The sequence below is a fragment of the Arachis ipaensis genome, chromosome B07 (genome assembly GCF_000816755.2).
Source record: "Arachis ipaensis cultivar K30076 chromosome B07, Araip1.1, whole genome shotgun sequence".
Lineage (NCBI taxonomy): Eukaryota > Viridiplantae > Streptophyta > Magnoliopsida > Fabales > Fabaceae > Arachis > Arachis ipaensis.
In genome coordinates, this window is record NC_029791.2 from 13,450,854 (window position 1) to 13,464,976 (window position 14,123).

A 14,123-nucleotide genomic window follows, 5' to 3' on the forward strand; every position below is an offset into this window, starting at 1 on the left:
TTAGAATATATGCTTTTACATATGAAATTGATATATAAAAATTTCAAGAATTAAGTATTTTCCATTAAAGGGGTTGATGTCATTTTGTGATTTGTGATCATGTAACTTTCATCTTCTTTTAAGCTATCTTATATTGCCAAACTTGATTCTGCACTGTTTATAAGAAAGTGAAGTCAGTTTTGATCTTATACTTTACATATTTTCACCCATAACTGTGTAAGACAAGATTGATGAAATGAAACTTTCTTTTTCAATACAAGATTAATTTACAATGAGTGATAAAATCAGTTTTTCCCTTTCTTTTTTAGTTTTACAGCTTTATTTACAAAAAAGAACAACATTATTTCTTTTATTTTGACCATTACTACTGGATGTATAAGTATGTGGAGCAACTAACAAGACAAATAAAGAGAGGTGTAGAATCTGTACAAGGTGTTGAGACCAAACTATGGCAAACATGTATTAATTAATTAACTAATATTTTTGACTTACCATATAAATATATGATATCATTCCTAACCATATGGATTTCCATTTCCAGTATATATATCCAAAATATCCATTTGAGTCAAACTTTTTTATTTGAAAAAAATGATATTAATATGAGCAGGTACCTGAGACACTACCAAATAGAGTGCTTTATAAGTTGAATGCACCACCAAAGAGTGATGTACCAATCATTGAACCTGAGATGCCCAATGGAGCTAATGGCCTTATCTTCGGCTTCCCCATGCGGTTCAGAATGATGGCTGCCCAATTTATGGATTTTCTTGACAAAACTGGACCTCTTTGATTGCAACAAACCTTGTAGGCAAGCCTATTGAACTCTTCTACAGCACTGGTTTTTATAATTGTCATTAGATGGCTGTTTCTTTATTTTTTAGATAGATATTTCTTTGCTTATGACTGCGTATGTGTCTTTGCTTGTGGTTGCAGATGGATGATTGCAGAAAGTCTACTTTAAAATAATTGATAAATTTGAACTGATCGAAGAGGAATTTGAAACAGTTGATAAATTAGATGAAGTGAAAGAGACGTGATCCAAGTGTAGCAACTAGAAAGTTATTCTTTGTTTAGCTAGTTGTATAGTAATGATATACCCGTTTTCTAAACGATGTAGCTTCACCCCCTCTAACAAAATATAAAGTTTATGTCAGATGTTTCTTTTGTTAAATAAATAGATATTTTTTTACACTAAATGGATGATTCTTTCTGTATTACTTTTGGTCGTGATGAATTCCTGTATCGACAGTATTGCAAATTGTATGGATAAGTTGAATGAATATCATGATTCTTTTCATTGTATTTTAGCATGATGACAAATTTATATTTACTTATGTAGGATAAGCTTTTTTTATTTTTCATTCACATGACTTCTGTTAAAGTAACATCTATTTAATATGAAAAAGGAACATCCTAATGCTTGCTAGAAGTAACATCCACTTACATCTTTGTAAAAATAATTAGTTACCTAACAGAAGTTACTTATATTTATTCTTTACTGCAGAGATGATTCAATTGATAGTGAATACAAGTATCACAAAAGAAGGAAAAAAGTTTTGTATTTGTTTTGTTGCTTGTTTAACAAAATTTAAAGAAGAAAAAAAAAGGATAAGGAAAAGAACAACAATATCTAGTTATTTACTTTTTCAAAAGCAATCAAAGTGTTTTGACAGTTTTCTTTTTATCCACTGTTTGCTTTTTGCAGTTATTACACTTGAATTTTGGAGTTACAATTTTTATCAAATTAAAACTGAGTCCACATACACAACATACTACTTAGTACTACTTAACGATGAACTTATGATCTAGTGTTACTTCCATAATTAAATTTATTATCAAGTTGTTAAGGTGTATGCAACAAATGAATAGCCATCTATGTCTATTATATATTAACTATAAAAATGCTTATAAGTCACAACAATTGAATCAATAAGTACAATATGCGTTCAATTACTTCAAAGTTAATTTCCATCTTAACTGATGATTCATTTCAGATAATCATCCATTTAGTATAAAAAGAAACATTCATTTCTTTAACAAAAGAAACATCTGAGGTAGATTTTTGCATATTGCGCTCGGCTCTTCAGGATGGCCCTGAAAAGTGAAAGCAAAACAAAGCAATTATGATCAAGGTGTATGCAACAAATGAATAGCCATCTATGTCTATTATATATTAACTATAAAAATGTTCATAAGTCACAACAATTGAATCAATAAGTACAATATAGGTTAGTTTACTTCAAATTTAATTCCCTTCTTAAATGATTATTTTTTTAAAAGAATCATCTATTTAGTATAAAAAAGATACCTCTATTAGTTTAACATAAGAAATATGCGACAAAAATTTTTGCATAAACATTCAAGTTGCCTACAAGAAGAAAGATACTAAATAGGTCCAAAATAAAATACATCTGATTCTTCAAGTATTATAAAAATCCACAAATGTAACAAAGAAAAGTCTCAAAATATATCAAAAGTGTCTCAAACGGTAACATCATCACATGTATACATTATAATGGATTCCACTCTTTGCATAATTTTTAAATGTCCAAACTCAAACCGAACTTTAAATCTAACAAAATTAGACTAACTCTAGTCTAATTTTTATCCCAAACTCACAAACCACATTAAAAAGAACCTAGTGCAACATGTGCACGCATTATCAATCAAAACAAGGATCATTAAACTAATAGTATAAATATTAGCAGCGTCCACCCATTGAACAGAAAAAACAGTTCTATAGCAAATTTAAAGAAGCTAACATATCACAAACTAACAAAACACTTGCATTTTCGTTCATAAATATCATTTTTGTTGTTAAATTTCTTGCATCAATTTCATATGATTAAATTCACACCGAACTTCGAATAAATCAAAATTAAGTTAAATCAGAACTAATCTTTTAAAAAAAACAACAATCTTATGGTAAAAACAACATCCATGATCATTCAGTAAGAACCATCCATTCACAACAAAAAGCAATATCCAATACATTGTAATTAAATCATATGCATACTCAACAAAAATAAATATCTAATTCGCATGATTAGAAACATCCAACAATTAAAATCAGAGACAAATCCATTTATCAATCTACAAAAAATCAGAATATCTTCACACAGGAACCAATATACATTCTTCTAAAACCAGAAACAGAACAAAAGCATCTTCTATTACTTAAACCCCTAACAATATACTACCCAAATGGAGAACATCTTGGTGAATTCAGCAAAATTAAACATAAATTGACAACAACCGCAGTTCCTGAACTCTAGTATAGATTAGCAACATCCAATTTCCAATGAAACCCTAACATGCACTGACCTGTCAGCTTCAAATGAGGTGGTTCATGTGAAGCAGCGTGCGACAGAGACGGAAACCAGGGGCGTCCTGACGACAACGCCGGCCCTCACAACTGTGTGATGAATGCCAAAGGCAGTGGACGTTGTTGATGCACCTACCGGAGAAGACGAGTCCGCGATGGTGTATTCGACTAGCTTCGATGCAGAGGCGGCAGTAAGTAGAGTCACGGTCGACGGGGATGGCTTCCTTGCATGCGATGGCAGCGGCTTCTTTGTTGGAGTACTGGACAGCGCTAATTGGGGTTAGTGGTGGAAGAGAAGACAATTAGGGGGCGAGACCCAGAATGCACCGCCATAGGGAAGAAGCTCGACGATAGTATAGAGCTGGAGAGAAGAGAGCCGCGGTTGAATTCTTCATGGTAATTAGGGTAAACGTTAGATATTTGGGTAGATGATTTTTTGGTCATTTGGGCTTTGGAGTCAGCCCAATTGAATTGGCTGGTAATTGGCAGATATTGATGAGTTGGTTCCCTAGCAGAATTCTTAATTTTTTTTATTCGAAGCTAGTCTTTACTACTTATAAGTTGTTGTAATATGTTTAGTGTTTCCTTTCGCTACTAATTAATCTAATCAACAAGTATATTTAAGTAATCTACTTAATTAAATTACAGTAATTTTCAATTTTTATTATGATATTATTTTATCTGAGTCAACATTTAAAAAGTATTGTCTAAAAATTAATAAAAAGTTGTTTTTTATTAATAGTAACACATTTGAACCCGAGACAATATTTTTGAAGTCTTGCAGATGCAGTCGTTGCCTTAAGTTAGAGGCAATATTTTTTTGCTTCAAAAGCAAAGGTTTTGAAGACAATCTCTAAAAAGCGTTGTCTTTTCTTAAAAATGAATAACGTTTCAGAGCTATGTTTAAGACAACGCTTTCAACCTGTTGTTTTTGCTATCATGTTTCAGCCACTATTAGAAAGTATTGTCTTTTCTTATGAAAATACAACTCGTTAAAGCATTGCCTATTTGTTTAAAAGTGCAACTTTTTGAGGTGTTACCTAATAGTTTGAATATATAACTCTTTAAAACATTGTCTAGTCTTTTGAATATGCAATCCTTATATATAAGTGTTGCCTATTATTTAAAATATGCAATCTATTAAAGTATTCACTACAACATTTTTGAGCTATTGCAACATGTGCGATAAATAACTCTTAAAAAGTGTTGTCTAAAGTGGTTAAAAGCATCACTTAAAATTTATTGCAAAAAAATAAAGCTAATACAACACCTTGTTAATAAGTGTTTTTTTTATCAATTTAAAAAACATATAAAAAACGTTGCTTTAATAAATTAAACAAACAGCATTTATAATATTTATATATTACACTTATCAAATGTTGCTATATTAAATATACAAAAACAAATATTATAAAAATAATATATTATTTTTTTTAAAAGTTGCCTTTAGATTTATTTTAAACTTCACGTTTCAAAGTGTTGTTTAAAATTTTTTAATATTTTTTAAAAAACAAAAATAAACTATATTGTACAGAGAAAGAGAAAAAGAGGGAGAAGAAAACCCCAATCCATTCCAAAATGTTTCGTTCCTAAAACCACAACCCTAACAAAATTTCTAAAATATTTCAATTAATAAAATCACAAAATCCTCAATCCATTCCAAATGTTTCGTTCCTCTGTTGTTCTTCAATCCATTCGATGATGACGCGCATTTCTTTATTGAGCTTCGATCTCAATCTCTGCTCGCTAATGAGCTTCGATTTTTTCTTCTCGTGAATGTGCTTCGATCTTCTCTGCTCGTCAATGTGCTTCGATCCTCTGCTCCTCTCCTCGTTGAGCTTCGATTCTCTACTCGTTGAGATTCGATCATCTGCTTGTTGAGCTTCAATCCTCTACTTCTCTTTTTGTCGAGCTTCAATCCTCTCTGCTCGCGTTCATCACCGCCAGTCGCTGTTCGATTATCACTGCTCGTGGTTTTGGTGAGATTCTCGTTTTTGGCATTCTTCTGCAGGTATTGATGATTCTACCGTTTTTTTTTCTGCTCTATTTTAGCACCTGTTTACATATCCTTCCTATTGACAAGTTTAGGTCACGCAAATAGCATTCCTGTTGTTACTTTGGAGGGTTTGGGTGGTGATGGTATTTTTGGAAGGTTTGGGTGATGGTTGTTGTGGGTAGCAAGCGAAGGAGCTTGAGAAGTTGGTGATGGAACATATGGAGGATTAGGTGATGGTTGTTATGAGCAGGGGAAGGAGCCTGTGGTGGAGTTGGAGTATGATAAGGTGGTTGAGAAATTGGTGTTGGTACATATGGAGAAGGTGATGATCTTGGTGTTCCTGATGGAACAATTGGAGTGTATGGATGGTTAGGATGATGATTGTTATGGCCGGGGGAAGGAGCGGTTTTTGGTGGAACTATTGGAGTGTATGGAGGGTTATGGCCAAGGGAAGGAGCAGCTTGCGGTGGAGTTGGAGTAACATATGGTGGAATAATTGGAGTATAGCCAGGGGAAGGAGCTTGTGGTGGTGTGGGAGTAACATACGGTGGTAATGGAGTTTTTGGTGGGACTATTGGAGTATATGGAGGGTTATGGCCAGGGGAGGGAGCTTGTGAAGGGGGGGGATGATGATTAACTTAAATAACATTTACTACTTTTCTGCCACTATTGAATCGCCTATGTGATTCACAAAATAATTTCTTTAGAATCTCTATTTAACTATGTAACATGTCTTATTCAAATTTGCAGGCTGCTTTTTTGTTAGCTTTGGTTGGATCAGAGGTTGCATATTCTGCTGCACAAGCTACAGTGGCAACTCTCTCGGAGGCTTACAAAACAACTAAAAATCATCGATCATTCCCAAGAAACACATCACTACAAGGTGAGAATAGTGAATATCTTTGGCTTAAGATTATGAGCTTCTGAATTAATTAAGGTAATGGTCATAATGGAGGTTATCTTGAAATGGATGGATCAATCTTCATCATGTACTTATTGGACTAGTTTTTGAAACGTGTTTTTCTAAATTATGTGAATCTATACACTGTGCTGTAATTTTTTCTGTCTGTTTTTCTTCCTCCCCTCTTTTTCTGGAGCTGATATAGTATGTTCATGTGATTCTCAATAGAAAGTGAAGAATTTAACTTATTAAATCATTTTTCTCAGTATAATGCTGGCTTTGTTTCTAATGCAGAAGTTGGTATTAAACCTTAGCTTGTTAATAAACATTTCTGCAACTGACCTTTTCTTGAAAATAGCAAGACCCGCCGCTTTGATGCTTGTGAAGATCCAGAATATGGAATTTTAAATTTTAATGATGTCACTTAATTTGAATTTGTGAGTTTTAATCAACTATATATACATCTAATAAACAATGTAATCGGTAAAGGAAAAGTAATCAATGATTATATAAAACAACTAAGATCTCGTATAGTATAGTAAAAGATTTAGAATCGTTCAATGCTGAGAGCTTAAGATAACAGGATCAAGTATATTTTATGATCTTGCTTCCAAATGAACAAGCAGCTATATTGATTAAAATTTTTAGTGCAGTTTGGTTCTCTTTGTTTCCAATTTCGGTAAAACAATTAACAGTGATGCATGTATATATATATCTGATTTGATTTAGGCGAAGAGGAGGAGTAATAAAATGAATTATAGGAATAGGTAGGTTGAAATTGAGTAAGTGATGGGATAATTAGGTAGGTAGGTACCTTCTTCAAGCCAGAAATAGTGGTCGCTGTCTTCTTTTTCTCTCATCCATGATACAGACATGAGATATAATTTTGAAATTACTCTAATGTTTATTAACAAGCTAAGGTTTAATATAATTTTGAAAAGATATGAATGAATGAATGCTATCTTCAAATCCCATCCATGTGACATGAAATTAAACTCTCTGGCGAGCATAAAGTGTTTGACACATATATGCTTCTAATAATTTTCTCAACCATCAAAGAGAGAATATATATAAAAGTCGTTGTGGTCATTTTATTGTGTGTTTTTTTATTTATTTCTGTTACACTAATCTCTGATTTTTTTTTCTTGAAGGAGATTGATAAAAAAATATTTACGGATCTTTGATGAACACTAAGTGCAAATTGTGCATATATAGCAAATTGTTGCGGCATGACTTCGTAAGATATTTCTATCTTATACTTATTTGCTTTTATATGTTTATGTTATTTTTTTGCACTTTTTTATGTAAGAAAATACTGATTGTTTAATTAAAAAAATTAAAATATAAAAGCATTTTTATTTTAAAATATATCTTTTCAAAAGTAATTATTAATATTTCTTTTAGAATAATAAAAGAATTATGATTAGTTTGTATTTAGTTAGCTTTTTAGAATAATAAAAGAATTATTAATATTTCTTTTAAAATATAAAAGCATTTTTTTAATATTTCTTTTTATATATTTTATATTGAGCAACCGTTCATATATAGTAAGTTTCAGATTCCATTTTGATAAAAGAAAATTGTTTTTAGCTGGTGTTTAAGACCATAATCAATTTTAGTTTAATAGTAATATCACTATGAACAATTAGGTTTTCCCAGGATTCATCCAAGAACTGGATGAGTTTACCAAGACATAGCCAAGAGTTTAGAGACGGCGTCAATAGATTCTTGGACTATGCTTACTCCGTTGGAAATCCTCAAGGAGAGGAAATTCTATGTCCTTGTGCAAAATGTTGCAACTTTCTTTGGGGTCAAAGAGAGTCTATTTATAGTGATTTAATATGCTTTGAATTTGTCAAGGGCTATACATGATGGGGTCAAAAATTGAAACATAAAAGAAACTTCCATTAATGCTGCATCCCTACTCTCATTTGCTTCCATTAACTCCCTCTTGAGTGTCTCAATTGAAACTATTCACACACTACAAGAAAAATACCCATTCAGGTACACTTGAAAAGTGTAGCCAAAAGTGAAAAAAAATGATGCCTTAGGCTACGGCTACGCTTTTTGGGCTACGGCTACGCTTTTTGGGGTGATTCCTATTCAGCCGTTGCCTATTCTCAAAGGCTACGCTTTCCTGCACCAAGGGCTACGCTTTTGGCGTTTGGGAATAGGCTACGCTTTTCAAGTGATGCTGTCCAGGACCAAACAAAGAGCAGAACCATTTGTCCTAATTGGCTTTTGAAACTAACAGTTTAAAACTACATTATGCACATAACTCTGACTAAGCCAATTAGATTCCAGCCACAATACAATTCTACAAAATTTAATCAGAATGTAGCACATAACATTAACATACCTTAACTGCAAGTTCTCCAATAGCCCAGCATGCATTATTTGCTATTGAAATAGCCTGATAAACCAGGCTGCAAAACAAGGAAAGAAGCAGTTCATATGGAAATTCATTAGACACAAAAGAGCACAATCGGTTTTATCATTCTACCTGCCCCAGTTTCGGACATCTGTCCCTCCTCCGAGTCCAAGTCCTTCCCATACTAACTACAACAACACAAACACCATCATGTCAGTAAACAAAATAACTATATATTCTTAATCAGCTGAGGAATTTTGTAGAAGAAAAATTCTACAGATCGATGCAAAGTGAAGAAAACACAAGTCCTCAACCTGATCCATTACTTGAGCAGCATCCTATCTTTTCCAATAGTCTTCGGTACTACCTATACCACAAAAGAAAACCAGTTTATATTAAGCTATTCAACAACAAAGTGTTTTCATAAGTCATAACCAAATCAAATAACTCCTAAGCGATTTCGTAAATTTTGTATTAGGTCTTCTCTCTTTAAAGCCAAGATAAATCCAATATAAATCCTAAAAAGTTAAAACCCCAACACCAACAAGCATGGTTAACAGAACCGAAACGGCACTGACAGGGTCACCTTTTTTACCTAAATAAATTATTATAGAAAAAATTAATGAAATTGCATAATAAAATCATACATCTGAAGAGCTAACATGGCGAGGGGTGATGGAGCCTCCAATCTGCACCAGTCCAAAAGAGCAGTATATCATCAGCATATCATTTTACTTAGCAAATAAATCTCATCAGCATAAAAGAGCAGTATATCATTTTCCAAAATGCAGACTCTGATGAAGGCAATCTCAGTTATCGATCAATTAAAACTTAAAAAGTACCAAATGCCATGAATCCAAAAAGCACTGCACCCTTCAATAACCTAAAAATCCTCTGAAAGTTTATAAATTATACTTGAAGAATACCTAACTCAACTAAAGCAGCAAAATCACTAGGCCTTGAAGAAACAAAATAACCATAACTTAGAGCACATAAACATCGAAAAGAAGAAGCAAAAGCTCCACCATTTCATTTCAACAAAAACTAATTTTAATTTTCAAGATTTCAGCTCAAATATTCTAAAAAAGCATACACATTTGAATATTATATATACAAAAATATGTTTCACAACTTGCACAATCACAACTAGCGCTGCAGAATCAAATTCCGCAATTGAAATGAACTTCAATTACAACAATCAGTGAAAGGAAAATCCAGCTACTTGAATGAAATTTCAGGAAAAAGAAGGAAAGATTACCAGAGTCGGATTGGAACCACGGGAAAGATCGAAAAGGATCATCACCGGATAGGTTGGAAGAGTCATCGGTGGCTTTGACCACGATATGATGGCGAGAAGAACGAGATGATGAGAAATTGAATGAGGATCTGAAAAGCGGGGAGAGAGGAGATGATAGCGTGGAACGAGAAATTGATGCAAGAGAAGAAGGGAATCTGAATCTTGAGGAGATGATAGCGGTGGAAGAAGCCCTAGCAATGGCGGTGGAGTTTCAGCGGCGACCAAGCACCCCTTTCTTCTCTCCTCCATCGCGTTTTCTCTCTCCCTCGAGCTCTCTTTCACCGGCGCTCGACAGCGGTGGAGCCATATGCGGCGTCGTCGTTTCTTTCCTTCCTTCCCCTCTCCTCTCTTCTTCTCTTCTTCTTCCTGTGCTCCCCTTTTCTGATTTCTTCTCTTTCGTGTGTGTGAGTTGAGGGAGGATGAGAGTGCGTGAGTGAGGCTGAATGGATACGAAAAGGGGGAAAAATTTACCTAATGTGAGAGCGCAGCGAACAGAAGCGACGATAAAGACTAGTGATGGCGTGGTGAGTGGTGAGTGACGAATATGAGTGACTGGTGGAGATGGTGAGTGGTGAGTGGTGAGTGTTGACTGGTGATGGCGATCCCTTTCTCTGATTTGGGGGTGTTATGTTTTCAGTGGCTAAGGGTTATGTTTTCTGATTTGGCTAAGTGTTTGTACGCATGTATCATTTGGGGAATTCAAAAAATTTACTAAGTGTTATTGGACATTTCACTTAGATATATTAGGCAACACTTTTGAAGTGCAACCAAAACTTAATAAATAGGCTACTCTTAAAAAGCGCTCTCTTTGATATAAAAGTGTACCCATAGATATTAACATACGGCTACGCTTTATAAGTGATTTCTATAATATCTAAGGCTACACTTTTTAAATGATGCCAGAATTGTGTTTCCTTTTCTCTAAAAAACAGGCAACACTGAGAAAAGCGTAGCCTATTCTATGAATAGGCTACGCTTTTCAAATGTAGCTTAAAAAAAGTGTGGCTGAATGGGTATTTTTCTTGTAGTGACATGTCCTTAAGAACTTGAGAAACTTCCTCAGATTCAGTTCTGTTTGGGGAACTCATCATCACATTCTTGCTATGCTTCTTCTTGAACCGAGGAAATAGCCATGACATAACACCTTTATTTTTAGGCTGTGTTTGGAAAGAAGCATGAGAATCAGTGAGTGGAACAAGCTAAAATTGTTATGTTTTCTTTTAATAGGATAAACTTAAGAGCCACCAAGAAGCTGGAGATACTCCCGAGAAAGTATTTACTGCAGTATTTGGCAAAGAACAACCAGGAAGAGCTCGATGTTATGGGAGGATAATCACAAAAACATCTCTGCAGAAAGAACGGAAAATTGCTAAAATTAAGCAACAACATGCAGAGACTATAAGTTCAATGAAAACTGAACTTCATGAGACAAAAGACAGAGTCCAAAGTTTGGAGGATCTTGTGAAGCTTCTCTTGCAACAGAGTTCTCTTGGCACAAATATTGATGAAGCACAGTCTTTATTACGAGCCAAGGAATCAACACATGATATAAATAGTAAGCAATGTCCGAATGGCAACGATCGTCCTTCCTCATCAACTCGTGATCCAAAATGATGACCAGGTATAACAAAAAAATTTGCAGTAACTTTTGTGATTTATCATTTATTGGAAATGGACTATCAACATTTTTGGCCTTTGCTTTCTCTGTCTTCTGCCATCTTACTTCATGGTGGCTTCTACAATACACTCTTGCTATTTTTAATTAATCATCTTTTTTTCTTTTTCCTTTTTAATTACTTATTTTTGTAGCGTTGTGCTACTGTAAGGAAGAAAATTTTTTTCTCATTGCTGAAATAATGTGGCTATGTTGGGGAGTGATGCGTGTTGTCACTGCAACAGACTCTAGTAACTGCTGTTTCATTCGCAGGAATAGCAGAAATTGTCAAGGGAGTTGTTTCATATCTTTATCTTTTCATTTTTTCCCTTCAAATTTATGTTTCAGTCATTTATTTCTCTGTTGCTTTCTCTCAAACATAAATTAATTAATTTTATATGATAGTGATAATAAAAGAATAATCATTAAAAAATAAAAGAGAAAAATCTAATATAGCAGCAACGTTATTTCCTTCCACACCAAACAGTTATGTGAGTGAAGTCTCTTCTTGTGAGCTTGTTCCTTCTGATTCTATGATTCTAAATAAGAACTACAAAGCTAATACTTTTTTTTGGAGCAATCATCATTCTCTGAATTGCATTTCTCTTTCTCAGTTTCCTCAGGTACTTCATCAAACACATACCATGCATCATTTTCCGTTATTGCACCTTTTATGTTTCAATTTTTTTTAAATGCAACTTTAACTAAACCCCAATTCATTTATGTGTTTATTTTTCATTTGGGAACTTCCGCTTTTATATGCTGTAACTTTATAAGTTGTTTCAATGGATTCTACACTAAAAAATTGAAGTATATGGATCCTGAATTATTTTGTTCCTTTGATTTTATTCTATTAGTGTTGTTTTGCTATTTTATGGATAATTATATGGTTAGAACTTAGAACAATTTGGGAGTTTTCTGACACCTGTATTTTCAGCTGACACAGGTTAAGAATTATTACCTTAATAGGGAAGTTTGATGTTACTCGCACATAGTTATTAGGGGAGTATAACAATGGCTATTGCAGTAGTTATTGGACTCAGTGGAGGCAAGAGGATTTTGAGTTTATCATACCATTACTCTGATGTTACCGAAAAGCTTTCATTTGGCACTGATTTTGGATCCACACACTATCAGATTGTTCCAACAAAGTCAAGCATAGATATAAAATATGCAAGTAGATTGACATCTTTTTGATCAATATTAATTACTATTTTGTTATGACAATTATTGTTAGACAAGAATTTTATTATTTTATTGAGAATTATTGATGAATGTGTATTTGAAATACTAATTGAACTTTTTAATAACTATTTTAATTAGAATTTTATTATTAGTTATTTTGTCTCTTTTATAATTATTTTCTATTATTCACAAATTTATTTATTAATTAAAATAATTACACATGTATGAACAAAAAATTTTATTGTAAATTTTATTTTTTTATATTTTTATAACAAAAATAATTTTTATTTTTATAAAAAAGGCAACCCTTTTATTAGTTGCATATTTTGAATATTAGACAACACTTGTATGGTTGTATATCCAAAAGAAAAAACAACACTTGTATAGGTTGCATATCCAAAAGAAAAAGCAATACTTTAAAGGGTTGCATATTCAAAACTAATAGGCAACACTTCAAAGGATTGCAAATTCCAACTTATAAGCAACACGTAAAAGAGTTGTATTTTATTGCAAATAGACAACACTTCAAAGGATTGCAAATTCCAACTTATAAGCAACACGTAAAAGAATTGCATTTTATTGCAAATAGGCAATATTTTTTAGTGGTGACCAAAATATGAGAGAAGAAACAACACTGCAAAAGTATTGTCTCAAACACACCTTTAAAGTGTTGTTGTTTTTCAACCAAAGGCAACACTTACCAAGTGTTGCTCTTAAAAGCGTTGCTTTTGAAACAAAAAAGTGTTGCCTTGATCTAAGGCAACGGCTGCATATGCAACGCCGACCAAAAACGTTGCCTTAGGTTCAAAAGTGTTGCCTCAACCTGAAAATGTTGTAGTGATTACTTCTAAACTAAATATGCAACCATTCAAAGAGTTATATTTTTTGGCTAAAATAGGATTTGCTTTTGCAGTAAAAGTACAAAAATAAAATTTATACTAAAATTTCTTTTGTGTATATATTTCATTTTTTAATTATTAAATAAATTTATGTACAATAAAAAAAAACAAAATATTAATAATTAATAAAATTTTAATTAAAATAAATATTAAAACATTCTGATATAGCGTTTCAAATATATATATATATAACATAGCCAACGTAACCAAACTTTATAAGTTCACTTTTAAATCATTTCAAGGAGTTTATGAAGAGAATGGATAAATTTTGCTCTCCAATATTGATGGACCGAATGAACTCATATATAAAAGGAGGATGTTATAATTTTTAAGTATGTATGATATGAAATTTTGTATATATTGTGGTCCTCACGACAGAGACAGCGAAAGCTAGATTTTCGAGTTATATGTGTTTGAATAATAATAATAATAATAATAATAATAATAATAATAATAATAATAATAATAATAATAATAATAATAATAAATGGC

At 32.7% G+C, this 14,123-nt stretch overlaps 1 protein-coding gene and 2 long non-coding RNA genes across 4 annotated transcripts; 1 reads left to right on the top strand and 2 right to left on the bottom strand.

Moving 5' to 3' along the window:
* On the bottom strand, nucleotides 1-12,814 carry LOC110264866. Its single transcript, XR_002351157.1, has 3 exons — nucleotides 12,696-12,814; nucleotides 11,791-11,793; nucleotides 1-12 (listed from the first exon to the last, which is right to left on the bottom strand). It is a non-coding gene; the product is annotated as an uncharacterized LOC110264866 (long non-coding RNA).
* LOC110264864 lies at nucleotides 4,966-7,484 on the top strand. The gene is made up of 3 exons (XR_002351155.1): nucleotides 4,966-5,339; nucleotides 6,075-6,207; nucleotides 7,377-7,484. It is a non-coding gene; the product is annotated as an uncharacterized LOC110264864 (long non-coding RNA).
* On the bottom strand, nucleotides 8,441-10,543 carry LOC107608034. 2 transcript variants are annotated; one of them, XR_001612692.2, is made up of 5 exons: nucleotides 9,855-10,543; nucleotides 9,244-9,285; nucleotides 8,911-8,963; nucleotides 8,729-8,784; nucleotides 8,441-8,651 (listed from the first exon to the last, which is right to left on the bottom strand). XR_001612692.2 is itself a non-coding variant. In XM_016309926.2 (4 exons), exons 1-3 carry the CDS (start codon nucleotides 10,140-10,142, stop codon nucleotides 8,919-8,921), a joined length of 375 nt encoding a protein of 124 aa, XP_016165412.1. In that variant the 5' UTR covers nucleotides 10,143-10,537; the 3' UTR covers nucleotides 8,454-8,784; nucleotides 8,911-8,918. The 2 variants fall into 2 exon arrangements, 1 of the variants encoding a protein (XP_016165412.1); XM_016309926.2 differs by having other exon boundaries at nucleotides 8,454-8,784; nucleotides 9,855-10,537.

What these genes read in the sequence shown, in the direction of transcription:
- LOC107608034 (XM_016309926.2), bottom strand. Translation starts at nt 10,142, where the DNA reads ATGGAGGAGAGAAGAAAGGGGTGCTTGGTCGCCGCTGAAACTCCACCG. An exon ending in GTGGTTCCAATCCGACTCTG is followed by an intron (nt 9,286 to 9,854) that starts GTAATCTTTCCT and finishes GGACTGGTGCAG; the next exon opens with ATTGGAGGCTCCATCACCCC. An exon ending in GCCATGTTAGCTCTTCAGAT is followed by an intron (nt 8,964 to 9,243) that starts GTATGATTTTAT and finishes TTTGTGGTATAG; the next exon opens with GTAGTACCGAAGACTATTGG.